General features: G+C 38.7%; 1 protein-coding gene across 3 annotated transcripts in view; it reads right to left on the bottom strand.

Annotated features, from left to right (window-relative positions):
• kiaa1549lb (KIAA1549-like b) overlaps positions 1-27214 on the bottom strand; it is a 56809-nt gene that overhangs the window by 28372 nt on the left and 1223 nt on the right. For 2 of the 3 annotated variants that reach the window (XM_006779996.2, XM_006779997.2), the window contains exons 2-4: positions 5427-5780; positions 1938-2423; positions 1700-1815 (exon numbers count right to left, since the gene is read on the bottom strand). In XM_006779996.2, the coding sequence (XP_006780059.2) occupies positions 1700-1815; positions 1938-2423; positions 5427-5780 (956 nt within the window). Of the gene's footprint in view, positions 1-1699; positions 1816-1937; positions 5781-27214 lie in introns of all 3 variants that reach the window. The other variant, XM_087837782.1, reaches the window with a different exon arrangement.

Here is a 27214-nt window from a genome sequence, read left to right as displayed (position 1 = left end):
AGCCCTTTATTATCACTTCATCCTCTTGGGCTTCACCCATGTGAAGGTGTTATTAAGAGATTGCATTTCGAACACACACACACTAACTCAGTCTCAAAGAGTGTGACAGACTGCAGCAGACCGAACAGATCCCACTACTGGCATTCAAAAACTCTCAAGTTGTGGCAGAATCCTAACTCCATGAAAGACACGGAAATAGTTCACTATTATTTTTTTAATGATCTTAGTCCTGAGGTTCAGTTCATTTAGTCTATTTCTCGTGATCTTTTTAGCATCAGCTCAGCACATCACTCTCCTCCCAACCATTTATAACCTATAATTAAACACAGAAGCAATTTCCCCAGCCAACAGCTTGCCTCTCATTGGATGAGAAAGAAGTGCTACTAAAAGGAAACCAGGCAATGCTGAAATGGGTGACAGGAGTGCACTGAAGCAAGACACCTTCAGAGACTACAGAGAGCGAACATGTGAGAGCACTGACCTTCACATCGCCAGGACAAATACACAAGGCTCCCTCTCAAATATTTGATACTTCCAGATTGAGAAATACAACACAATAAGGCATTTCATTGAGCTACGCATACACAAACACACACACACAGGTTCACTTTACATTTCCTGGAGCAATGACTGTGACTGTGACAGTGCTATGAAGACAAATTTCTCTGTATTCACTTCCAGACCTCAAAAGACTGTTTTTATAACAAAATATATTGTTTGCATGTGCTTTATTCGTATATTCATATGTTTACCATCTTACTGACATCATCACAAGAGCAAGTCTTTGGTAGATCCTCACAATTAAACTTTTCTGTTCCTCACTTGGTGCTTTTCTCACACTTAAGTCACATTGAGTGAAGGTATTGGAGGCTTACTGCAAGGACAAGGTGGCTTTTGGCAGTGCAGGGACTATGAGTGGTTCACAACTAACCTATCCACACACAAAAAGGTGATTGTGTGAAATATGGACAGGTTCTGCAGACACTCAGGTTGTGTCTTGTAAATATCTACAGCATCAACGAGCATCTTATTTTAATCTTGGTACACTTAGTCAAATATGTGACATCACTCTGTGCCTTCGGGGACACATTCAGTCAACCTAATTTCTATATTAGTCTTCATTTCTTTTCACACAGCCTACATGAGGGTCCTCGGTATGAGTGTGTAACACATGCTTATAAACCTCTGGTTTTCTGGAGAGTGCACAACCGGACAACGATTCTTCAGTGTTAAAAATGTATTTATTTATTCATTTATTTAGTTATTATCTAAGCTGAATAGTATTTTTAGGGTTCTTGAGGGTTCGAGCTATTTTTTTTAAACCAAACCTCTGAAAAAGGGAATTTGACTCACATGAGCTCATGGCAAGCTCATAAGACATTAAAACCGTGTCAATGAAACAATCACAAGGTATCCACACCCCAGAAGATACCCTACTTTATCTTCTGTTCTTCTCTAAATAGGGCCGTAATTTCCAGAAGAAAAATATTGTTTTTCTATTATAGTTAAACTGGTTGTTAAACTAGAGAAGAGAGACCATAAACGCATAATGAAAGTGTTAACTTAAGTTGCAATTCAAGAGAAGCTGTAAAAAAATACATTTGTTCAACCATATTTGAAGAAATCATGTTATGTTATCCATCTATAAACATGAAAAAGATGTTGTAGCACAATAAGCAATAACTGGTGAAAGTCCGACCTGTGCTTGGGCAGAGGTATCATTGAGAGCTTTTCTGAGGCCTTGACTTAGTCCCCTTCGCAGGTTTTGCCTCTGAATGCTGTCTAGCCTGTTTCTCCTCACATAGATGGAAACAACTAAGAGACAGACAAAAAGGACAGGACAGGCAACAGACAAAACAAGTGAGAGCAATAAATAAATAAAAAAACATATCATTATATTATTTTTCTCTAAGACTTCTCCAAAAAGTACTGTTTACCTGTTTTCACCCACATTCTCTCAGTGATGTTGCACTGCTGTGGTGGAGTCTCTGTGGTAGTGGTGAAAGGTGAGATGAAGACAGCCGTGACCCCCCTGGGAGGGCTCGTTCTTAGGACAGGCGGTGTGAATGTTCTCCTGTTGGACTGAGTCCTGATGGTTGTGGTGGTTGTGGTTTTCCCGGTCGCGAACGTGGTCTGTGGTGTGGTAGTGGTGGTTGACTGCGTAGTGACTCTTAGGGAAGGCGTGGTAATGGTGGCGTTTTTAGTTTTTGTGGTTGAAGCCGTAGTGGTGGAAAGCTTAACAGAGGCTGTCGTGGTGTCTTGTCGAGGGGTCAGAGGTGATACCTGAGTTGTCCTCTCGGTAGGCCCAGCAGAATGGGTAATTCTGACTGATTGAGAGGGGCTTAAACTAGCCTCTTTTTCTTTGGGGAAAGTGAGTCCAACTGTTTTGGAAGTTCCAGCGGTTAATTCATCCGTCTCTGCCTCTGTAAGAACAAATGTCTCAGTCACTACCGGTGAGCGATTAGAATCTAATAATGAGATCAAACTTGGTGATGATGATGGAAATGAGGATTGCTCAACATTTAGAGAGACGGCTAACGATGCAGTGCCTTGATCCGTGGTTGCTTTTCTTGTGGTGGGTCTTATGTATAAGGATGAAGATGGCGATGAAAATGAAAATGATGATGATGATGATGATGATGATGATGGATAAGAAGGGAAGGATGAAATCAGGTCAGCTGGGAAGGTTGATGTCTTCAGGATGGAATCAGTTGTCTTACTCTTGCTGTCAGTATCAGAGATACTATGCACAGGACTATTTGAAAGTGTGACAGCAGAATCAAATGCAGATTCAAGATAGGGAACAGCTGTCAGCGAGGGGCTGTTCCTGGTCTTATATATCAATTCAACATGAGCAGCTTGGGAAAATGCTGCAGAATCAGTAGTTGTATGAGACAGGGGCAAAAAAACATCTTGCTGTACATTAACAGCCACAGATGACCTAAAATTAGTTGGGGACAACCTCCATCCCTTATAGTCGGAAGTTGCAAAAGATGGATAGTCACCAGTTGGATGAGCTGGATATGGATCACTGGCAACAGCTGTTGAATCAGCAGAATTCAGCATGTACGCATTACGCTCTTGTCCATCTTCCAGCTTTGGATTTTGAAATGAGGGACCAACTGTTGGTAAATTAGATTTTACCCTATCAAAGGTTATAGATGTGCTTTCTAATTTAAAGCCACTGCTTTCAAGAGCCATAGGCTTGGTGGTTTTCCACTCTGTATATGGTGCCATTAGTTTTGTGCCCAAGCTGAAAATAGCACTCCATGTCTCCATGCTGTTTTGTCCATCACTGGAGGAAGTAGTTACAGCAGGGGAAACATCGGAGGGCATGTTCGTTTCTCTGTCCAGGTGAAAATTAGATTTATTGCTATTCACACTAGTGATTGGTCCCTGAGAGTGAGAAAAAGAGTTTGTTGTTTGTGTTAAGGTCATTTCTGACAGTTCATTATGACCCACTAATGTCACATTGTCTCTGTGAAAAACTCTCATAAGAGGTTCAGCTGTTACTGGTAAAAAGGGAATTTCAGTAGAGATTTTTCCAGAACCCGCAGACCCTTTAGTCAGCATGAAAAAATCTGTTTTAGTCCCGAGAGATGGGAAGCGTGTTGCGAACACTGATGGAGTTTCTTTCTTGTAAAACACAGCATCACTGATTAGAGAAGATTCATTGTTTCCATTAAATACAGGAGAACCTTGCAATACTTTACTATTTTCTGCTCTTGTGTGGATCTCAGTCACTCCCTCTGATTTTATATGAGCAGAGGTTTCATCAGAGGACACCACTGTCTCTTCAGATTTTTGAGAAGTTAAACTAAGTGTATACAATTTATGGAAAAAATCAGGCAAAGGCCTTGTTTGAAGAGGTCTTTCTGAGGGAATTATTTGCGGTGATGAAATAGATTTGGGTTGGTTTGCAAAATATATCGCACTTCTGGAAGATAGCTCATCTATATAATTATAGTTTGGGTTGTACGTAGGCTGATTGAGGTGTGAATGGCTTCTGGTTTTATAAATTATATCATTTGCAGATCCTGAAAGAGATTCTATCTTATTGCTAGAAAATAAAGTTTTTGAGGTTGTGTAATCTATGTACAAGTGAGTTATGCCCTTGGAAGACCCAGTTACAGATTCCTGAATATTTCTGGGTCTCAAATTTAACAAATCTGACTCCAGTGCAGACGATGTTGTTCCTGTTCTGGTGCTCAAACTGGGGATTGAACGAATAGTGGAATCAGGTTTCAGCTGTGTGAGTGAAAGTGAGTTATTCAGGTGAGCATGAGTGGAAACAGATCTGAGCTCTGCTGCCGTTATCTCTCCCTGGTTGTAAATTACATCAGTGGCAGGGACTCTGGGACTGCTGTGACCCGCTGCGATCAGTAAATCACCAGGATTAGATACATGCTCTGAGGACATCATGCCAGAGTGGCTACCTGTTAGCTTGGTGATTGCAGCTTCAGAGAGAGTCACTTTACCTGGTGGAGTCTCCAAGGAAACTGTAAAAAATGATTCACCTGGTGTGATCGCCATTACTGGTGACACAGTGGGAGTCCCAACATGCGAGCTGAGTGATGACATGACGGCATGACCTTCGTAAATAAAAGTGTGACTTTCTCCTGCTGTCTTAACTTCCTTTTCCATGTATGCCGTTTGGTTTAGAAGCCACTGTGTGATATGACTAGAAATTGAGTAGCCTTTAGGATGGGTAGACAGCAGTGCTGATGTGGGATTTTGTGAAGCTCCCTGCTGCCTTTGAACAGCTTGACTCTCCAGTTTAGAGGGAAATGAGGCGTTCATTTCAAGATTATTGGCGGGTACAAAGTTCATACCTGGATTTTGCATTTGAGTAGGTCTGTACAAAATTTTTAAAAGATTTTGACTATAGTTAGGAGTAGAGTATAGTGTATATGTGCTGGTTGCTGGTGTCTGGATTTCTTTGGGTGTTGCAATTCTAGTGTTTAGTTCACTCACTGGGTAGATTCTGTCCACGGATGAATGTGTTGTTACTTTATTGCCTTTATCAATGCTGGTTTCACTTGAAGAGTGTGGCCGTTTGCTTGTTTTGCTTTGTCTCTCCTGTCTTACAGATTGCAGGTCAGCAAGTGACTGAGTGGTGGACTGCGGGAATGTTAAACTGTCTGACCAACCCTGAGACGTTGCTGATAACGCTGCTGTTTCTGTCTGAAGGGCTTTGTCTATCCACTCAGTGGAAGGTGACAGGAAAAATGAAGGCACGGAGGATGAAAGCACAGACAGTGTGGATGGAGATTGAGAAGACATTATTGGTGTCAACTCTGTTGATGATGGAAACAATGATACAATGTTTTTTCCGTTTGTGAAGAATACATGTGACAGCCTGGATACAGTGTAACCAGCAGTCTGAGGCGGTGTTGCGTGTTTTTGAGACATGCTAAAAGTCAAACCTGAGCTGGTTCCCACATGTGACGATGAGGAGGACATGTCTGAGCCCTGGCTGGAATTACGTGAAGGCCATTGGGTGGTATGGATCTCATCCCTGGTGATAGTTGGCAAGGTTCTACTTTGATCAAGGCTCACTGGATGTTTGACAGTTCCTGCCATCATGGTTAAGACAGAAGAAAAAGCAGGCTGCCCCGATAAGCCCTCCGCATCAGTGTCTGAGTGACTGTCTGAATGGACAACTGGGAAAGGCACCTCCTCAGCCACTGACAGGTCAGCCGATGGGTGAGCAGGAGCGCCTGTGACTGCTGGGTCGCTCGGTAAAGGTGAGGAGCCCGAGGCATCGTAGGTGGATTTTTCTGTTATGAGGGCATAAGGGGGAAAGATGGTTCAGTAAGTTACAAACAAAACAGATTCTTGTTCTGCATACCCATGCACATCAGTAAATCAGCAACAAACAAATACATGGAGATTTCTACTGCAGTCATGGAGTTATGAATTCATCAAAGCTAACTTCTTAGAAGCCTTTAAGTTTGCAGTTAAAATGTTAATAAATCATTAATGAATTGATGTTGGTCCAGATGCTCTCCTGTTCTTTCTGCTGTCCGACAGTCAGTTGGAGATTAATTAAAGAGCTATCGAAAAACATAAAGCAGGACAAGGTTAAAGGTAAAAGCAGTGGTATGGAATAACACATTTCTGAATTTTTAGGCCCTAGAACCTGTATGAAATGCCATGCTGATGCCCTGTCCTATTAAATGACAGTGTGAAAAATCAGACTGCCACTGCATTGTGCGTACTCATTCAGCCTGCATGTCAGCACAGTATTACTTTTCTGTAAACAAGACCGATGAGGCCATTACATAGAGACTGGTATGTCTCACTGTCACACAGGATCAAACAAAGCACATGTGCAAATGGATGTTGCTGTCAGGGGTAATTGTGATATTTTGGATAAGCTATCATTTTAAAAAAAGAAAAGAAATAATACTTTCAGTGTACAAGCTCTTAAGATTGTGAGAATTATCACAAATACTACTTAGTTAGAGGAATATAATGATAGGTTTCTAATAGTCTCAGACAATATACCAAGGGCAAACATGTATTCCCAAAATAGAGGAAAAGGCACAATCTTCAAAGTGGAACAAACAGAATTACTCAAGAGATAGCAACCATGTTCTAAAGTACAGCAAAGATTATGGCACGCCTAAAAAACCACTTTGGACTTATTGTTACTGTGTTTTGTGCCTTTGCAGAAATTACATCTCAGTAAAAGAAAGAGAGAGGCAGCTGGAGAATATTAGCTATCATCAAGATGCTGGAGGTCATTAATGTGCTGAAGCTGAGCTGTTTCTCATCCATTCCTGTCCCTACCACTTCTTTTATTCACGGCACATAGTCAACACATCCATACTGGGATTATTTTATCCATTTATGAAGCTTAGCATTCCTGTCACATTTTCCACCCCCTCAACATGCTTCTCTTGCTAAAGTTCGTCTAACTAGCAAACCCCTTAGTGTCTGAGAGACATGGACAGAAGACGGAGTTCTGGGGACTGTTTTGACATACCCGAGTACTCAGAAAAGCAAAAAAGATACTCAAATAGTGTAAATGTTATTTTGCCAGATCTATTTTTCAATTTCAATTCTTTTAATAAATACATACTTGAGGATAGAATAAAATATAAGATAAGTGTCCAGCACATTCTGTGAGGCCTTTGAGTCTATTTCTACTTTTTTGTACAACACATAACGATTAGCCTAAGGCAGTGTGTACTAAGGCAGCTGGGACTGAAAACACTTTTTTTCTATCAGTGGAATTACAGAATATTAAATGAGAACTGTAATAGAATTTAATATCCGTGCATTTAGCAAAAGTTCCAGGTTTATAACTGTGAATGTAGCCTTAAATGTCACCAATATCCCAGAGAATTGCCATAATGCTTTTTATAATTTGTTTTCAGAGGAGTAAATCACAGAATTTTATTATCTGGCAGTATTAGTTCCTTAAACACAGCCCCCTCATCCTGTATTTGTGATCCCACTTAATTCCTTTTCTCCAATAAATCTGTAACATGGTAAAATGTGATTAGTGAAACTGCTATACAGCAATTTTTAATCCATTCTTAAAATCTAGCGATACAAAAGAGTGGAAATAAGGTAATTGCTCTCATCTATTCACAAAGGAGTTTAACAAAATAAAGGATATCTGTCCTTCCTTAAGGTTACTAAGAGGTCAGAGATACTACCTTCCATTCTTCCATCCTATCCTCTACCCCCCATCCCCAATCCCACAGTTAGCAAGCCATCTTCTTTTGGTTCATGGGATGGATGCCAGTCCAAGCGAAGGTGTAAGTTCCACCTGTGGTTTGCCACCTGCTCCGATGGAGCTGAGCATATGGAAGGATTTTTAACAATGGACCACAGAGGACAATACTTGCAGATAAAAGCCGAGAGGAAATGTGAAAGTAGAATAAAAAGGATGGGCTATGAAAGTGTATATGGCAGTGGGAGAAGGAGAAAATGATGACATTTTAGGTCATTTGGAAGAAAAACTGTAACTGCCTTTAAGTCTACAGACTGTTCACACCATCAGGCATCTGTCTCAAAAAACAGAAAATATCAATCAACCAGTATAAAAAATGAAGATTTGCATCTCGACCAAAACTAGAACAATTCAAATGGGTTGCAAAGCGGGTGTTTGATTGTTTAGGTTACTTAAGGATCGACAAAACAGGTTATGATTTTAACGTTGTTGCAATTGAAAAACTAAAAATGATCCAGTTAAGATTTAAAAAAAAAAAAGATGGAATGTGAACGTGTAAAAGACATCAATCATTAATTACATTTTGCAACAACTTGTTATTTTGGATGTCGGTCTGAAGGACACCAAGTACATGTTTTGGAAATGTGTATAAGAATATACACCACACACCTGCGATGATACCATGTGAATGCTGCAGCCATAAAAAACACTGTGTTGGGTTTACTTATTTAGCTCAGTGTCACGTAGTTTAAACAAAGAGCTGGAATTTGTTGAAATACACAGTATATGATTTGTGCAAGTGAATTATTAGGCAGTATAGAGTGAGTTTCTAAAAACATGAACTAATCATGGTTTAGTAACAACATTATAGCCTGCTGCAAGAAGTCAAAACTACAGACATGTGTGATAAATAAACTGTTTAACTATTAGTCAAAAGACAGCTAAACATCAAATCCAGACTGAATTTTTTTCCTCTCTTCAGCCAACACTATCTTTGAGCTACCAGGACATAGACATGACACTGCTGGGCTCCTGGTGCTGCACTCATATTATACATTGCTTCCCCTTTTGCTTTAAGCTGTTTTTGTTCTCTTATGTGTAGAAAATGGTAAACAAGTGAGTGTAATTCAATAGTGAACTGGATGGAGGCCTGGGAGCATAGAAACCAATTTGAGAAGCTTGGCCAACTCCTGCCGAGGAAGTGCCTCTTACATTTTTGGCTGTCTATGATAGGAAACAGCATATAGAACTGCTCTAAGCTGTTGTTCTTTTTAAATTATAAAAATGTATCTATTTCACATACTGTTGCTGTTTTTCTCTCTGTGGAGGTATCATGCTTGTGCAGGGCTGGAAGACGAGTAGAAGGAGCATTTTGCAGTGATGCCAAGCACTGCTGTGGTGGCAGTGTGGATGCGAGGGAGAATGTCACACACCCAGCTCTGTCTTTTTTTTTTTTTTTCATGGGGTGCAAACAGCGCAGCAGGATGATACATGCCTCATCTGTCTGGAACAGAACCCAGCGGACACTTAACTCTGCAGCCACGCAGAGATGCGTACAGTGTACTAAAAGAGATGTTCGTTCACTCAGTCATAAACTCGAACAAAGACTTTATCGTTTGCTTTTGGTTCTTTTTTACTCTTTGTTGGTTTGGTCATTTAAAAATAGTTCAGGATAGACCCAAGCACCAAGAGTTGGTTTGTGTTGTGAATTTAAATTATGTACCTTATTTAAACAATAACAAACATATTCTTCTATTTACTAGGGTAAAACGATACTTTTTTATACTAAAATTGTGAAAATGCAGTGGGTTCTTTTTTGCATGAGAAAGGTTGGTCTGAAAAATTGATACTTGGATACTCATTAATACAAAAAATTGTTGTATTAATGAGTTGAGGAGAGTCCCTCATCTGGGACTCTCCTCAGCTCTTTCTGGGACAGTGGCGCGGCTGCCCCTCTGTTGGTCTTCCTTGGTCTCTTGTGTTCTGGGGGCCTCTGGATGTCTGGAGTTTTGATCTCCTCCATACCTGCTTCATGCCCTGGAGGACGGGGCAGTGGCCCCCCACACCCTCTAGCAGATCATTACATGAAGGAACCTTTTAAAAAACAAGCGCATCCATGCTCACAGGTGTACACACGGGTGATCACACACACAAACTACACCCTTTTTGGCTCCTACTCTTTCTCCCCTTTCTTTCCCCCAGTCAAGTCTGTCCCGTATTCAGCAAGTGGAAATAAAAAAAACAATAAAAGGTGAATCAAATGGACCATTACGGCAAGGCTGGGATGGTCAATTTGGTAAAGTAAATCCGTTGGGCATCTTTCTTCGCCTTTAGACAATAATTCTGATGGCAAAAGAGCCAAACGGGACAGGCAAAAAAAAATAAAAATACAAAAAATTGTTATCATATTATATATTAATTAGACATGCATTTGCATAGGAGCTTATTTCCAGTGCTGAGAAAAATGTTTGACATGCGTAAGTCTAAGTTATAGATTATTATGTTGAAATTTCAGGTTATTGTCTCAAAATTTTGAGTTCGATATCTCAAAATTTTGACTTACTAACTTAATTAGGGTTAGGGTTTGACACTTACTAATTCAAAATGCTGAAAAAATAACCCAAAGTCAACAACAAAAAAACCTTGAAAACTGTTGACATTTTTAGATAACCAAATTTTAAAATACCGATGGTTTAAAAAAAAGTATTTTAGTGGCAGAAACAAGCTTCTATAAATTTATAACATTCACACCCTGATGAACCCATCAAAGAGCAACTAGTCGTTCAATATCTTGCCCAAAGACTGGAGCAGCCAGGGATCAATCCACCAACCTTGCCATTAGCAGGGGACCTGCCCTACTTCCTGAGCTACAGCCACCCAGTTTTGTACATGCTGATTTTGTAGCCTTTTTGCCACATACCACACATAAAAAAAACAGATATAGCCACTGTCACCAACTGGGTTGCAGAATCTTGCTGTGAAGTCTCAATTTGAGCATCTCGGTTTGTAGAAACTAGGCATCATATGTGTGACTGACACTGCATGACCATTTGATAGCTATTTGTCATTCACCAGGCAGGTAGCCATCCATTTTACACTAAATGTGACCACAGTTTACTAAATAAGTTACAGTCAAGTGTTAGGTATGATTTAAACTCCATAATGGAGACCATTAATTATTTTTAAAAATGTATTCTACTACTTTGTTTAGCAACCAAAGAAGTCACCACCTGACTGACACCACCAGTTGAAAGGAATCTATTTTAAGTGCAATAGTAATGTTCACTTAGTGCACCCATCCACCTATAGTGCTTTTTGCACTTTTTTAATAATGTTTTTGCATAAATCCTATTTGTTTAGAAAAATCCACTGGCCCAATCACTGTCCCTTTTTTCCACTGATGAAGATATTTTTTTTAAGTCCTCAGAGGAGAAAAACTATCTCCTGACAATGCCCTGACTCAGGAGAAGCTGAGCTCTCTCTAGCCACCTATTTTTTTTTCTATTTCCTCTTTCTCTCTTCTCCTTCTCTTCACTTCCTCTCTCTGTCCCTTCAGATGAAAGTCAGCCTTTCCACTGACGCTGAGGCTCTTCAGCTTTTTCAGCCTGACATGTCAACACACTGACTTCTGTCCTGATGTAGCTCAGAACACTGTAGTCATGGCTTATGTTGTTGCAGTCTGTCTGCTCATATTACTGCTTACAAAGGCTGTCCTTGTCCCCGTGTCTGAGTTTAACCCACCCCATTTAGGTTTGACATTAGATGCTGTGAGATTAGAAAAATCTGATCGTTATGAGTTAGCCTGATTTTTGAAGATATGAAAAGGTACACAGGATCGGTTTGTAAAATGTAAAAGAAAAAACAATTTAAGAAGCGGTCACAATCACTTTGGGGTATCATAAGAGACTAAAACAGTGCTGTTACATTGTAGTCTTTAATTAGCCCAACACTAATTAATTCCTCCCAGTATCTGCATCACTATATGGCGTATTGGGATAATGTTCCTATTGAGTGTCTCTATGTTTGTCTCGGCCAGCACTGGCTTAGTACAACTCACCAGAGTGCAATAATTCATGGCTTTTAGCAAGCTTTTGGAAGGTGACAGGGGACACATTCTCTCCACTCTCACATGAGAGATCATATATCTGCTTGCTCAGACCCTCTGGCAAAAAAACAGAGTAACTGAATCCAAAATTAACTGATTTCTATGGCTCATTATGTAAATTCGGAAATCAAGGTGCTGCTTCAGCAAATACGTGAAAAAGAGCAGCACATTACTCTTGATAGATTTACCTATGCCTTCATTACAAGTGCAAAGAACTTTTTGAGAAATGTTTGACCTAAATATTTCTTTTAACACACAATTTTCGTCTACTGTAAAATTTAGGAGCATCCTGTCGCAAAAAACTACTCAAGATATTTGATACTTCTAGGCTAGACTGCTGCATTTCACTGTGTGATGTCCCATGGTGCATTGAACTCCTCCACTAGACTCTTCCTCCCTTAACTTCCACCCAGGTGTTGTAGGTGACTGCCCTGCTTCTGTGTGAGGTCTCTTCCTGTTAAAAAGGGAGTTTGTCCTCCTCACAGTCTCCAAATCTTGTTCATCTTCCTTTTAGAACTGATTATTGTACAGATTACAGTGTACAAACACTTCAGTTCATTAATTACACCTATCTAAGACAAGGTTAGATGCCTGTTGCCTCCAGAAATTCTTTAATTCTTTGTGACATAGATTCCAAAAAGTGCTTGAAACATTCCTCAGAGATTTTAGTCAATATTGATACGACAGCATCACACAGTTGTTGTATTTTGTCAGCTGCACATCTGCCACTTATCCTCTTACTCCTACAGTTTTCTCTTTCTCTCACATTGCCAATACCTTACATTGGGTGGTGGTCTATTAAAATGATTGAGCATTGAATGTACACACCAGCACTTCTACACCTTCAACTGTGCTTTCATGTTATCTGAAAAAAAAAGACAAGCCAACAGAAAGCTCCATCCAACCCAAACTCTACCAAGCTCTACATGCAAATAAGAAAAAATCCTTTTAGAAAAAAAGGAAATTATAGGTTGAATTTTATTTTTTGGAAAATAGTTTTTGGAAATAGTCATTTTAAAACCATTTATGTTTTGTGAGAACAAAAGGCAGACAATCTGATCTTTAAAAGTGGGCATAAAGTCACATCAGTCATCTGTACCACTGCTAGTTCATAGTGAATGACTGCATTTTAGTTAGTTTGATTTTCTTTCTTGTTTTTGTTGCTACTTTCACATTGCATTATGATTTTTTTAAATATATTATGACACATTTTTGAGTATGTATAGGCTGCAAAAACTATAGCCATCATGACCTTGAGTTGACTTTCCCAAAAGTAAAAAGTAACTAAGCTAGTGTTGGTGTGCTTGTCTTATTTGCAAAAATGTGACTTCACTGATTTATCAGTAACCAGTTTTTGTCTGTTTTGTTTTTTAAGAAGAAGGAATTGTATCAAACCAAAGTGTTCATCTCCTGGGAACATACATTTCAGAGCAGGCGAGGGTACAAGTGTAGGAGTTTAGCTGCATGCTGGGGGCTATGATGGGCCTGGGATTACAGGAGCCATTTGGCATGGCAGGCTGTCATCAGATAGTGACGCGACAGCTACCTGCATATGAGTGAAGATGAAGGTTCCTTCTAAGGTATGCAATTGTACCACTTAATTTCAAACATCCATTCATCCAGCCATCCATTCTAAACAACCTTAGATGGCCCACAGTGTGAGATTAAAAGCTTAAGAAAAGCATAGAAATAGAAAATCATGGGCCTCTTTTGCTAAACTGGACTGAAGTCACTAGTCAGCTTTCCCTTTGTACTATATACTTGCACAATCTGTTCATTATTGTGTTCATATTCATTTTGGTTCTTTATATAGACAGTTTAACATGTGGGCAACTAATCCGAGTTTTATCTTCTGTTTAAACATAAGTAAATGTATCGATTTAATCAAGATTTTCTTGTTTGATTGCTTTCTTGTTATCATCCCCCCTTTTTGAGTGGGCAAACAAAGAGATCTTAATGAAAAATTATTTTTGAAGCCTTTTAGCTTTATTATATTTTCTTTTTAATTTGATTACACACAACAGATAAACAACAGCAACCAAATATAATCCTATTTGACAGCAGGCCAGTAGCCATCTACCAGGTTGACATCATCCAATAGATTTTATGATCCCCATTCAAAACTATATTTAAATAACTGTACAATTCACCACATCCTTGCTAACAATAAAAAAGGCCCCACAAAGGTCTACACAATATATCAGAATCAACATCTGCTTGCAGGATGACCTCTCTAAGTATAGCTGTGGCCTGCAGTCTGCTATTTAAAAGACCATCACATCACAGCAGGTAAAGTTCAGCTTGGTCACCCGTGTCACCCTCTCCTACTCTATTCTGGTATCGCTGTAGAGGAGATCACAAGTTTCTGCACTCACTATTTAATTGGGTCCTCAGAGAGACTTCAGAGGAAGTCAAAGCTCGTCCTGCAAAGTGACAGAGCAGTGAATTTACCTGCTGTATCTTACATACCCTGCACTAAACCCCAGCACAACAATATCTCATTGTTCCAGTAGCAAAAAGGCCTGACTTTATGAACAGGTCTAGATTACAGTCAAATCAGTTCTGCCTCTATGATTTAATTACCTGGAGTAACAATTTAGAAAAATTCATTACATTTTTTCAGTGAACTCTGTTCATTTTTCTCAAATCTTGCTAAATGCTGAAACCTGCTATCCTCCCTTGGCATGTCTTTGCAAGTAATTGTGTTTTGCAAAGCATGAAAAAGGATAAGCAGATATTTAAAAAGAAAAAAGTAATAGTATATGAATAAACGTCAACCTCCTCTAAGCATTTCCTCCATGTGTGCTAAAGGCAAAAATCTTTTCTCTCTGGTTTTTCAGTTGACTAATGCATAAATCTAATCCCCAAAGAACACAATTAACCTCTAAAAGGTCTCATTTGTTTATAGTATAAATACTCATTAACCTAAACAACTTCATTCACGGTAAATTGTCAGACAAGCCGTCTTGCCTCTGAAGTTTTAACATCAATTGCAGTAATGGTGACTCTGATTCTGTCGCAGCCATAATTCATGCTTTCCATGTCAAACCAACTTGGCTCTCAAGCTTATTAACATAAACACAAAAGCAAAAGCTGAATATTTACAAGGCTCTTAAGTGACATAACAAAGACACTGCACAGACTTGACCTTGATCATACACATGGGATGGTGAAGCCGCTCAACCAAAGACCAAAATTTTCATGCTGTTTCATATAATTGGGTCAGGTTTGGATTTACTGAGTATTTGCCAAGGAAAACTACAATTTAAAGAAAGGTAGAGAACACTAGAACTGATAATATCCCCAAAGCAACAACACCAGAACTGTCTTATGAATCTTTTTGATTTCCAAATCAGTGATCTATAAGACCTATAAGAGCAGATGTGTGGACTCCGATTCCATTTCTTGACCACAGGGCTGCAGAGGTTAGCCATAGCATGAGGATGATAGAGGGAAGAGGACAATGAGGGATAACAAGGTAGGATAAGCCTGTTAAGCCTTTGGGATTCCCTCTAAATCCACACTGGAGTCAAGCACAAGAATGTCAAATCTATGTAATGCAATCACAATGCTCTATAATCTGGGGTCACTGCAGCAACAGACCCCAAAGTCACTGGCTCGTGTTGATTCTGTTTTGGGAAGGTATTCTATGGGATTCTATGGGATTTGGAAAATCAAGTTTCCAACTGTTATTAATGGACAATGTGTATTTCCAGAGAGAAGGCACTCAAAAAATACTTAATAAAAATCTAAAGAAGAATTTGTTAATAGCAAACATGTCCGGTCATCTTGCTTCTGCTACCACAGAGGCAACCAAAGCTGAACCGAGGAACATGTAAGCCAGTCGTCTTGTTACAGAGACAAATGCACATGAGTAGGAAATGCAAATAAGTGTATAAAAGTGTAAGGAGCTTCTTTCCAAGCTCCTTAGACTACAATGACCTGGATGACTGAGAACCTTCACAGATAAGTGTATAAAAAGCATTTCTTCATGTGATCTGAATATGCAAGAGATGTTGAATCTAAATTAAGATCTCATTTTTACACTGAACTTTTGAAGATTTTTTTATTCACACTAGAGTACATGAAATCTCTGTTTGCCCACAAATCCCCTCTGCATGATCAGGATTTGTGTGGCCAAAAATTGTGATGTCATCATGATGCTTAGCAATCACTTTTGAATGGGTTACAACGAGGCATTTGAAGCCTTTATGTGCTTAAAACACCTTATGAAGGTGATGATATGATTTTAATTTAATAACGTAATATAACGTAAATACTTGAATTATATTAAATTATATATTATTTGCCATCATTTTGCATGGCAACCACATAAAAACACTCTAAAATCAAAGTATGTATGTAAATATAAACTCAGGTTTTATAAGCAAACTGTTTAACTAACGATTTGAACTCTGGGAAATTTTCAGTAATTTTCTTTCTTTTTTTGCACAATTTATGACAGTTCATCTCATAGCCTTCTACACATTCTGTTGAAAAGCCTCATATGGAGGATGCTATTTAAGATGCTCGAACAGATGCTTTTGCCTCTACAAGCCGCTTTGCAACCTCACTTTCATCCCAGGTCCTCGTTACAATATTCATACTATTTCTGATTAGTAATTAATATCCAGATGAAATAATAGCCCTATTTTGACTAAAGTAGCCCTGTCAGAAATAATATAACTGCTAACTGTGCTTTGTCAATGTCTGTGAGCAGCAAAATGGGAAAAGGCTTGGTTATGCACTGCAGGGCAATTCACCTCAATGTAGCAGTATCATATGTCCATATGCTGCCTTTTAATAAGGGAAGAAAACACAAAATGATTTGTTGAAGCATGAATGCAAGTGATAATAAAAAAGACATTGGTCTATCATGCAGTTTACCATAGCTGAATACCGGGTCAACCAATGCATGTTTGCGTTACAACACTGACACTGTTCATCTTCACATCACAGCGAGTAGATGTTCAACCTTGACATGCCACACAGTCAAAGCAAACAAAGGGATCACCACTGACTTCAACAGGCAGAATGATGGATGTGCTCTCAAGCAAAAACTTCCATTACAGCCTGAATTCACCGCAAGGCCACTGGTTGTCACACTGCAGCTGCTTCTGCAATGGTGGCTACCTAAGATCCCTCTGAAATACAAATACTGACAAGCCAGTGAGCATGCTAATTCTGCAGATATTTATAATAGGATCATAATGGTGAAAATCCTGCTGGTTGCATAAACTGTTATCACTGGAGCAACCCCCACTTCTTAAACATACACATTATTAAACAATATCCTTCTTTTGTTTTCAGTGTCCACTCTGGAAATGGTTTTATTTATGTCACTTCCGCAGGAACTGGTTATGAAAAGGATATGCTGTTAGGTCTACTGCATGCTATTTTACTCAGTTGTTGCATGTTGCAAGACAGCTGTATTTGCATATTGCAGATTAAAAAAATCATTTATTTTTTTTAAAAAGTAAGAAACTTACATGTAATCAAATGATTAAGAAGTAATTACATAAGACTGTTTCAGCTCAGCAAAAACACAAACATCTAATTAAGCTAGTTAATTACGGGAATAATTATGTGAACAGAGAGCACTTATAAGACATGCTCATATCTAAAAGATACTGCATATAGAATTTATGGACATAAACTCTTTTTACAGGCTGTCTTATGAACTGTCGGTAAATTAAAAATTTAGGCAAGACAGAGAAGGTTTGTTTGAATGAAGAACTGACAGAGATTGAAAAGGGCAAACAGAATGGATAATGCCTGTGTAGGTACTCAGTCATGTTAATCTACGAAACTTGGAAACAAAATGACCTCTTTAAGTTTCCTGTAGAATTTTCAGCTCTCATTCGAGAAACTTCTTCAGTTCTAAAAAACGAATGGTGGAGAGTCCCAGGTATTTAAACCCTAGTGGGAGTTTTCCCTTAAGAAGGTTGTTGACCCACTAATGATCATGTGTTTCACAACACGTGCCAAAGTGTGGGGAAAAAAAGCGTGGGTCATTATTAGCAGAGGTTTCAGGTAAACCATTGTGAGACCTTGCCTCACCATTTCATGTGACCCATTGAGATTACCTGACACAGGTTGCGAGAGGCGCCTGGGAAGAGATTGCGTTCAAAGATGGCCGTTCACAGTGGACATAGATGGCTCCTTTAACTCCTTTTTCAAACAATCTATCTTCTCTGTCCAAAATGAGAACATTAGTATCCTCAAAAGAGTGACCTTTATCCTTTAATCCAGACACTTTCTTTCCAAGCTCCTTAGAATGGATAATAATAATATTGTTCATATTTTATTTTTAAGATAGTTTCATAGTTTTTTATGTTTATTTATATTTTTTTCCTTTTGGGTGTGAGGGGAGAGCAGACATTTTATAATTTAAGAAATCCTAATAATCTTCATCTTTTTAACCAACATTACACAGTACATGCACTCAGCGACATGAACTGTAATGCTGAAAGTATTTTCGAGACTCTAATGTTGGGCAGACAGATACTATTAAGCGGACGGATGCTTCTACAGAACCCTTTTTTTGAGAATGAGAAATAGGACACATCTGTATCAAAATGGGGACATTTTTCTGATGTGCATTTAATGTCATATGATTCAAAGTGTTAGCATGTAAAAATTAGACTGTGGGGTAATTTTTTTCTTATCGCTCTGTCATATTATCTTTTCCTATTTATTCCCACTATTTGCTGCACCACTTTATAATCAGTCTTGATTCGTTTTATAAAAATGAAAAGACAAATGAGGCAATTTTGCCCTGATTTTTGATACATGATTTAAATTTTAAAGGTCTTCTCAGTTACAGAACAATGCAGCCCTCTTCCATCAGTTTGAATCTCAATCCAAAGAGTTTCTGTCTCTTTATATCAACGCCAAGCTCCACTTATTTGTCTTCTTTGCTTACAGACTTTCTTCTTGAATTGGATATTCTGTGATTCTTTTAATGTGATGTCACACACTCCCCCGTCTCTACTACAATGTTTATTATCCACAAATTGTCTATCAACATCGACTGTTAAGGAGTTGCCAGTTTGCTGACAATAACATTACTGAGATGTACTGTGTGTATTATAATCTAATCCTGGAGAGACATGTTTTTTTGCCTTTGTTAATCATACAACATGCTGCAGTTTCACAGGAAATAAAGAAACACTGAGGTAGAAACACAGTCGCACTTTTAACTGTATTTCATACAAACAGCACCATGCGGTAAAATGGGTAATTCGGTTTGCTTCTTTGGCCAGTGGATGAAAAACTGAGACATTCACTAATGTTATTTAATTACTGAGTTCAAGTTCTCCTGTGCAATATATGGGGGCTTTTGTTTTGCTATAGTTCTACCTAAAATTAGACAAAGAAAAGATATTGTGTTTAAGAAAACACAATATCAGCAACTAATACAATGACTTCATAATGTTAAAATGGATCATAAGTTTTAATTTTTGGGTGTTACAAAGTGCTAAGATGTACTTAACAAAAACCACACAAACACAAATGAACTAGTATCTGAAGCCTGAGAAGGCTATCTATGAAAACTGAAGAGAAACAAAGTCTGGAACTTGAATAACTTTTCCACAGATGAACAGAAGCGTGTGTAAAGCTCTTTTCTATTTCAGACAGTGCAGTTACACACTCAGATTATTCCAGTAATGAATGAGCCTATGGGGAACAATGTGTTTCATTTATAGACTTTGTGGGTGACATGGTTAAAAGCATGAAGGTTTGGAGATAAATCTAACAAATCTTACAGTAAAGATTTATGAATGTGCGTGCAAGTGAGTAGATTTCATCACGTGTTTAAAATGCACGGCATGTTTTATACTTTACACAACGATGTAGTTCAGACCACTTATATTTCAGCACTTAATGGCTATAGTTCAGTTTGTGCAAATGTTTCAAATCACCTGCAAATGAGACAAGTGTGAACACTAAAACCACCTCTGTATCCTGTCAGAGCACATTTTTAAGGTCACAAGACAACTGGATTACTGATTAAAAAGATATACTTATAAAATGTAAGATTTCTCCTTTAATGCTCTCCACGAACTGAGCTTACTCTTGATGCTTCACTGATTCTGTCATCTTCATATAAAGTACGCAGCCTCCACTTTCAGCCTGCTTTACTGAAGCTAGAAAGAAAAACAGAGTAAATGATAATGGGATAATGAGTCTAAAAATTCATGGTATACTGTCAATGGCACTGTGAGTCAAAAACGACCTAAATCAGCCTCAGCCTGGGGACAGTCTGCACTCTAGATTATAAGAAGTGTGAAGAACTGATAACTAATACTGATAAAGTAATACTATTTTTATGAATAATAAGAAGATGTGCATATCACTATATGGTTGGAAACTGTAAGATTAAAAAATAAGATTAAAAGAAACCCTTATTTAAATGGGAAAATTTTTTACATTGTAAAATCAGAATTTGTTTGCAGTTCTACTCATGTTATGATGATCCAGTTCTCTTGGAAACTGACAGACGATTAATTATCCAAGCCTAGCCCCAATTTCTATATAATCCAATTAAAGCGCACAAAAGAATAGCATACTCAGACTTACATGGCAATGTGAAAGCGCTTTGATAGGTCGGAACGTGAGAATTCTCGGACTAAAACCGGGTCACAGACCAACAATGAACTATTCATTCATAATTGGTAATAACTGTTGTTGCCACATATTTTTTTAAAATTATAAACTCAAAACAACAACAAGAAGCACTAAACTATGCAAACCTCTCTTTGTTACATCAAAATTACACTTTATCTTTATCATACATAGTTTTTTATTAATAACCAATAACTCACTGGTGTGCTAAACACAAAAACTCTTTAGCATCAGTTTCAGTAACTTCATTTTAAGTTCCAATTTTGATTTGCGTAAGTATGCAGACTGTTGGATATGGTAGCATCAGCACTGTATGGTGGAGACTTGTGGGGTTCTTCTTTGCCCTGGTGGCCAAAAACTGCAATTATGGTATTTTGCCTACTTCATGCTAGCCATGGTTGTCTCTGGCAACGATGACACCAATGAAAGAAACAGCTACTGGCACACGCCGCACTTTAGTGTTGTTACGGCTAGCTGTGTGCCTCCTGTTTTTTGCAACTTGTGTGCGTGGCACGTTTTTCATAACACTGTGAGAGGGCTGAGTAGGAACCATGCATGGTTTATGCAGTAAGTTAAGAAATTTTGCTCGTCAACATCCGAGGGGTTGACCTGTCTCAGAAACTGAGGACACTGCACACTGACATGGGAGCGACTTCTTTTTCGGAAAGGTAGCCATATCCTAAGGAATACCCTGCATGAATATCACATTGTATTAAAAAACTGCTGAAATTAGTAACTAAGACTTTAAATTGATCACAACGTGATTGCTAAGGTCATCATTCTGTGAGCAGTAATGTAGTTTTCTCAACAAATTTGAAAGTAAGAAGCATTTTTGGCATTTTAACCCATCCATTTACAATATCTAACAAAAGCTAGATGTGACTGACAATTTCTCAGTAAACATCACCAAAGATTTAAATCCCTCCATCTATAACTATATTGACTATTTATGCACCCATATATCAAAATCTTGGTCTGTTCACATCTTAGTTTGTTTGAGCCAAAAGGTCTTAAATTCTTTACGTCTTTAAAATTCAAGCATGCGACAAACCCAAGAAATGGTAACAGAAAATAGCTAATAAAGCCCTATCCATTTGAATGAATGTACTTCAGCTCATTAGGTCACTTTTCCACATTCTACCAGATGCTCTTGATTTGCTAGGCTTAGATAAATAACGCATCAATCTCATCAGTTATATTATTACATGAAGGCTGGTGACAACCTGTGTAGCTGGGCCCACCTTCAGCCACTGCATGATAACTGTAGCAGATATGCGAGAATGCAGTACCTGTAAACACTAACATAAACCTCTGAATTTAATTCACTTGAACTTCAGTTCCCCTAATATGACAATCACTAAATTCAAACAGACAGATTCTATCCATACAATTGCGTCACATAAGTTGATATTTCCTGACATTTCCTCAAGGATCAGGCCATCTTGTAAGGCAGTCCAGTGTTATGCAGTGTGTGCTCAACAGTGGCCTTGTGCAGAGCAGTGTGGTGTATTATACAGCGTGTCCCAATAAATCAGACGGCACGCTGTTCTTTCTTGAGCAGCAGCAGAGCCAAGCCTTCATCTGCCATCAAGCTAAACCAAAGAGCCAAAATAGAGAAGGACACAGGAGGGGAAAAGAAGAAAGCACATAGGTACAGATAGATACTGGAGAGAAAAATGCAGAAAGCACTCTACACAAACAATATGTCCTGATTTTACAGAACTATACGTGGGGCAATGTGAGGCAGATGGTCTATAATATTAATTAGAAGATAGATGTATTCTAGGAAGGGCAAACTATGTGTTGTAGAAATGCTGCCTGCATGGCAGTGGAGGAGGGGAAAAAAGGCATGCCCCTTTAAGATTAGATGGAAACAGTCTGAAAGAGAGTGAATTATAGCAGAGATAAATAACAATAAATGTTCTTTGTTCTCAGAGTGATTGCCAGCCTTAATAGATTTTAATTACTTCACAATATCCATTCAGCATTTTCATTTTTTTCATTCCTATAATTTTAAAGTCCAACTGTCTCCCAGTAAAACATCTGCATAGCCTGCAAAAAACGGCAGATGGAGAACGAAACAAAGTTGTTTTTTCTTGTGTGTGTGTTTTACAGCATTTTTGCTTTAATAAATTGAGTTTTTCGTTTAATAACTGGTCACAAAGACAAACATTTGCAGCACTACAGAATGCAATTAAATTATAAATGCACAGCTGATGCTCCAACCATCTAGAGTTACACACACTCCTGACATAAACATAGATCTCAAGCCCTCCTGACACACTTCCACGCAATATGTTTAAAGTTGTAAGTCTCTGCAATGAGACAAAACCAGCAAATCAAACAGGTAAATTGTTCTCTATAATGAATAAGCTGGTGTTTTTAATGATGTCTTTGAACTGTTCTTTTTCCCAGGTGGAATGATTTTTTTAACATATATCTTTCATGACCAAATACTAAAAACAAGAATAGGGTGCAAAAGTTTGAATTTATTTTGGATTTTCTCTCAAAATTATATATACAGGATCAAATAATAATAATAATTGGTCACATGACCCTTTGCACGTTGCAACTCAACCAAATGCTTTTGTTAGCCATCAACAAACTTGGCAAAATTCTGGCTGGATATTTCATCACTCTTCTTGGTAGAATTGGTAAAGTTCACTTAAACAGGTTGGTTTCCTGGCACAGATCCAGCAAATTTTCAATAGGGTTGAGGTTGTGGCTTTAGAAAATTCACTCCAGAAGCTTGATGTTACTCTGATTTATCCATTCCAAACTTCATTTTCATGTGTGTTTGGGATTATTGAGCTGATGGAACATCCAAATTGTGTCCAAGCTTTAACCGTCTAGCTGCCGATTTGAGGTGAAGTTTAAGAATTTTGAGGTAGCCCTCATTCATTTCCATTTTGTGCAATGTACCAATGCTACAGGTGGCAAAACTGCACCCAAGCATGATGCTATCACCACAGTGCTTAAAAGCTGGTAGAGTTCTTATTTTGAAAAGCCTCACCTTTACGCCTCCAAACGTATACCTCTATTCAGTACATGTGAATAGTACTCATTGATCAATGGTCATGACAATTTGCTTATTAATGATCATGAAACTGACTTCACGGCCCATTGTTAGTCAGTGGTGCTAGTTTCAGTCGTTACACAAACGTACTGCTTATAAGGTTGGAGAAGCCTGCAGTCAGCTGAGACTGAAGAAGTCACTTGGATGGGTGACGAAACGTTTCTCCCAGTGAAAACACAATGTCCAGATGAACAGAAGCAACTATTTGGGTTTTTGGATCAGTGGTTTCTTTCTTGGTCGCCATCCTCTTAGTCCTTGATTATGTAAAACTTCCTTCACTGTGGACAGTGACACCGGTGTTTCAGCAGTTTTTAGTTTATGGCAGGCTTGAGCCTTGGTGGTTCATTGATTGTTTGTGAACATCCTAACCAACTTGCTCTTATTTGAGGGTGACAGTTTGCCAAGGACTGGAAGAACACCCAAAGTGTTGACAAAGTACTTACATACAGTCATTTAAACTAATGATCTTGTAACCTGTAGTAGAAATGGCTCCAAGAGACCTTCTTAGATCTTCACTGAGTTCCTTGGCCTTTGCTATTGTTCAGAGTGCTGTCAATCAAATCCTTTTTATGCTGACAAAGAGAAACTACCAGTTGTAGTCAATCATGATCATTAACAAGAAGTTAATAGGCCTAGAACCCTAACTGAATATACAGGGAGGGCCATTTATATGGATACGCCGTAATAAAATGGGAATAGTTGGTGATATTAAAGTCCTGTTTGTGGCACATTAGTATATGTGAAAGGGCAAACTCCTCAAGATGGGTGGTGACCATAGTGGCCATTTAGAAGTCGGCCATCTTGGATACAACTTTTGTTTTTTCAATAGGAAGAGGGCCATGTGACACATCAAAGTTATTGGTAATGTCACAAGAAAAACAATGGTGTGCTTGGTTTCAATGTAACGTATCCATATAAATGGCCCACCCTGTACTCTTCAAAACCCACAGCTCATGTAGACAGTGTACCAAACCAACAGTGAGTGGTGTTTAAAAAAAAAAACAATCTGTAGAAGTTAGTTTCACACTGACCATCCTGACAGCTCCAAAAAGACTAATCTAGATGCAAGAAAACAGAAAACACACACAGAATAGAAACCTGCACAGCTAGAAAGACTTAAAAAACGCAGGCACACAGATAGTGTCACGAGCCACTCAATTCACATTACCATTCATTTTATGAGTAAAAACCCCCCAGAATGTTTTGCAAATAGGAAATGGCTTTCAATCTTACTTTTATGCCTGCTTTCAATTATTTCCTAAGCACAAAGTGATGACTGGCAACAGCTCAGGGATGGCTTCTCATACTCAGAGGTCTATGAGGTTAACCCCGCGTCAAAACCAAGCTGTCAGCACTCATAAGCGAACGGGCGGGCTGTGCTCGAAGGAGTAAACAGAGCTTACGTCAGAAGAAGTCAGTTGATCGTGGAAGGAATACAGAAGCCTTTGCTTAGCTCGCTCTTCTGCATTTCCCTGGGCATAATTTCAGCAGCTGTTAATAAGAAAGCAATTAAGCCAGCACGAGATTCTGTGAATTTATTCAACAACAATCTAACATGAGGCGAAAGCTTAGTCTTTGCTTGGAAAATTACTCGAGACACACACGCTGACGCAGCATCTCACACTGACTCTGACTGGTGAGGGCTCTGAAGGGGAAATGTCATTGTTAGTCAAAAATTGGTGTTACCATAGAAACCACATGTTGTTCTGGTTCAGCAGTGAGTTCAGAAAACTAAGTGTGTTTTTTATTTAGTAATCCTTAGAAAGGCATACACAAATATAGCACTAAACCAGAATATATATTGTATATTAGTTTAGGGAAATGCAATCCTAAGCAAAAATAAAAAATAAAACAAATGAGCTGCTCAGTGCTGTTTCTTGCACAGTATAATGAGGCAAGCATTTATCTATAATGATAAGGTGAAAGTGTGCTGACAGAAAATTGAAATGTTTTATTAACAAACATGCATAAATCCTTAATTCTGGGCTTTGTAAAAGCCACTTTGGCAGAGCTTTATGGATAAGTTTCTGCAGGCTTTGAACACCTGCATTTAGCCAGTTTACCCAGATCTCCCAGGCATAACCTACTCCTATCAAGGTTTGTCAGATAGGATGAAAAGCATCTGTGAATTGCCACCTCTAAGTCTTTGCAGTTTGATGGCTTTTTTTGTTTTCCTGATAAGACCAGAAAATTATTTTTTCTTCTACCCAAACTCTAGGCAGGCCATCGGTGATGTTTACTCAAGAGTGGCTTCAGTTTATCCATTCTACCATAACAGCCTGATTTTTGGAGTGCTGCTGAGACAGTCGTCTTCTGGTCTCTGTAGAAGGCTTCTGAAGCTTTGTTTTTCCTTTTTTTCCCCCCTCTCCTTTATTTAACCAGAAAGTCCACCAGAACCTCCTCAGCATAGGCATAGGGAGCATGAGAGCAGGGGAACCCCACACCCTTGTGTGAACCCCTGTGTAACCTGCTGTTAAGCAATAACCACTAAACCACCAGATATCCAATTTCAGGCGTCCTGAAGGTTCCAAACTTCTTTCACGTCACCTCCACCCCATTGCGCTCCTTTAAGAATTCAATGCTATAGAATGCTTTCTCTTAGTACCTATACATTTAACAATGCCCTACAAAAGTTAAAGTTTTATAAATGTCTGACGAGCCTCTGTTAGTGTTGGCCACCTCCACACAGTTCAGTTTGCTACTAGGTTTTTTCTTGATACATAGAGGATAAAGAAAAAGAAAAATGGCATCAGTATTCCCATCGTTTCCCATTACATCTCAATGATAATTGGAGAAAACGTAATGGACCCCAGTCAATGTTGCATGAATTAATTTATAGAAGACTGCAGTGTTCAAGTTTCTGTGTAATAATTTTGTACTTTATATCCATTATGTAATAGTATTATTTTTTATTTGTATTTTATTTCTTTTCTTCTTCTTTTTTTTTGCTATAGCTCATAAAAGGAATGTTTTATGTCCTTTGATGGACACTTAAATGCAAAAATCTGTCAATTAAACTTCATGTGGTGTACATACTCTCATCAGCTGAATCAAATGTAAGAAAAGGTGGAATTATGTTTTGGAGGAAAGAGTGCAGGTTGCACTGATGCTACCTAAAAGACAGCACACAGATAAATGCAAAAACATCACTTAAATACTGTAAAAAATGCACTTCTTTCTGTACAACTCAGGTGCTGCTGCTGTGTTCATGTGTTTAAGAATGGATGTGCTGACTGTGAAAAGGAGGAGGTGGTGGGAGGGAGGAGGAGGAGACTCTGCTACTGTAGCAGTGCATCAGCAGAGGTGAGACTACAGCCACCACTACATCACAGTATGCAGACTGGAAAGGGCTGATAGAGCCACTCTCAGTTTAGTTCCTGCAAAGAACACCTTGTGTTTGTTCTGTTTTCACTCGTGGACACACAAGATTTCAAGGACACCTGTACAGTCGAGGCAGTGCACATTAAGAGGCTGACTGTCTTGTTCTTTTGTTTCAACCACTTTTCCCGGGAAACGGTGATGGCTGAAGGGCAGCTAAGTCGGCCAACCTTACCCCAGCTGCCTCACATGCCAGAGGAGACAAACAGACCTACAGTGGGCAGCAGTATGTGTGTCATTAGTGCTGACCCAGATGCTCTGAAACACTGTCCTGTGACCGCACTGCACTGCATTCCCAGAATAACTCCTTACAGCTCATTACTGGCTGTAATAACGGGGC

The sequence above is a fragment of the Neolamprologus brichardi genome, chromosome 1 (assembly GCF_056152115.1).
Source record: "Neolamprologus brichardi isolate AB-2024 chromosome 1, ASM5615211v1, whole genome shotgun sequence".
Lineage (NCBI taxonomy): Eukaryota > Metazoa > Chordata > Actinopteri > Cichliformes > Cichlidae > Neolamprologus > Neolamprologus brichardi.
Note: the sequence above shows the minus strand (reverse complement) of the source record. Positions and strands in the feature narration are given on the sequence as shown.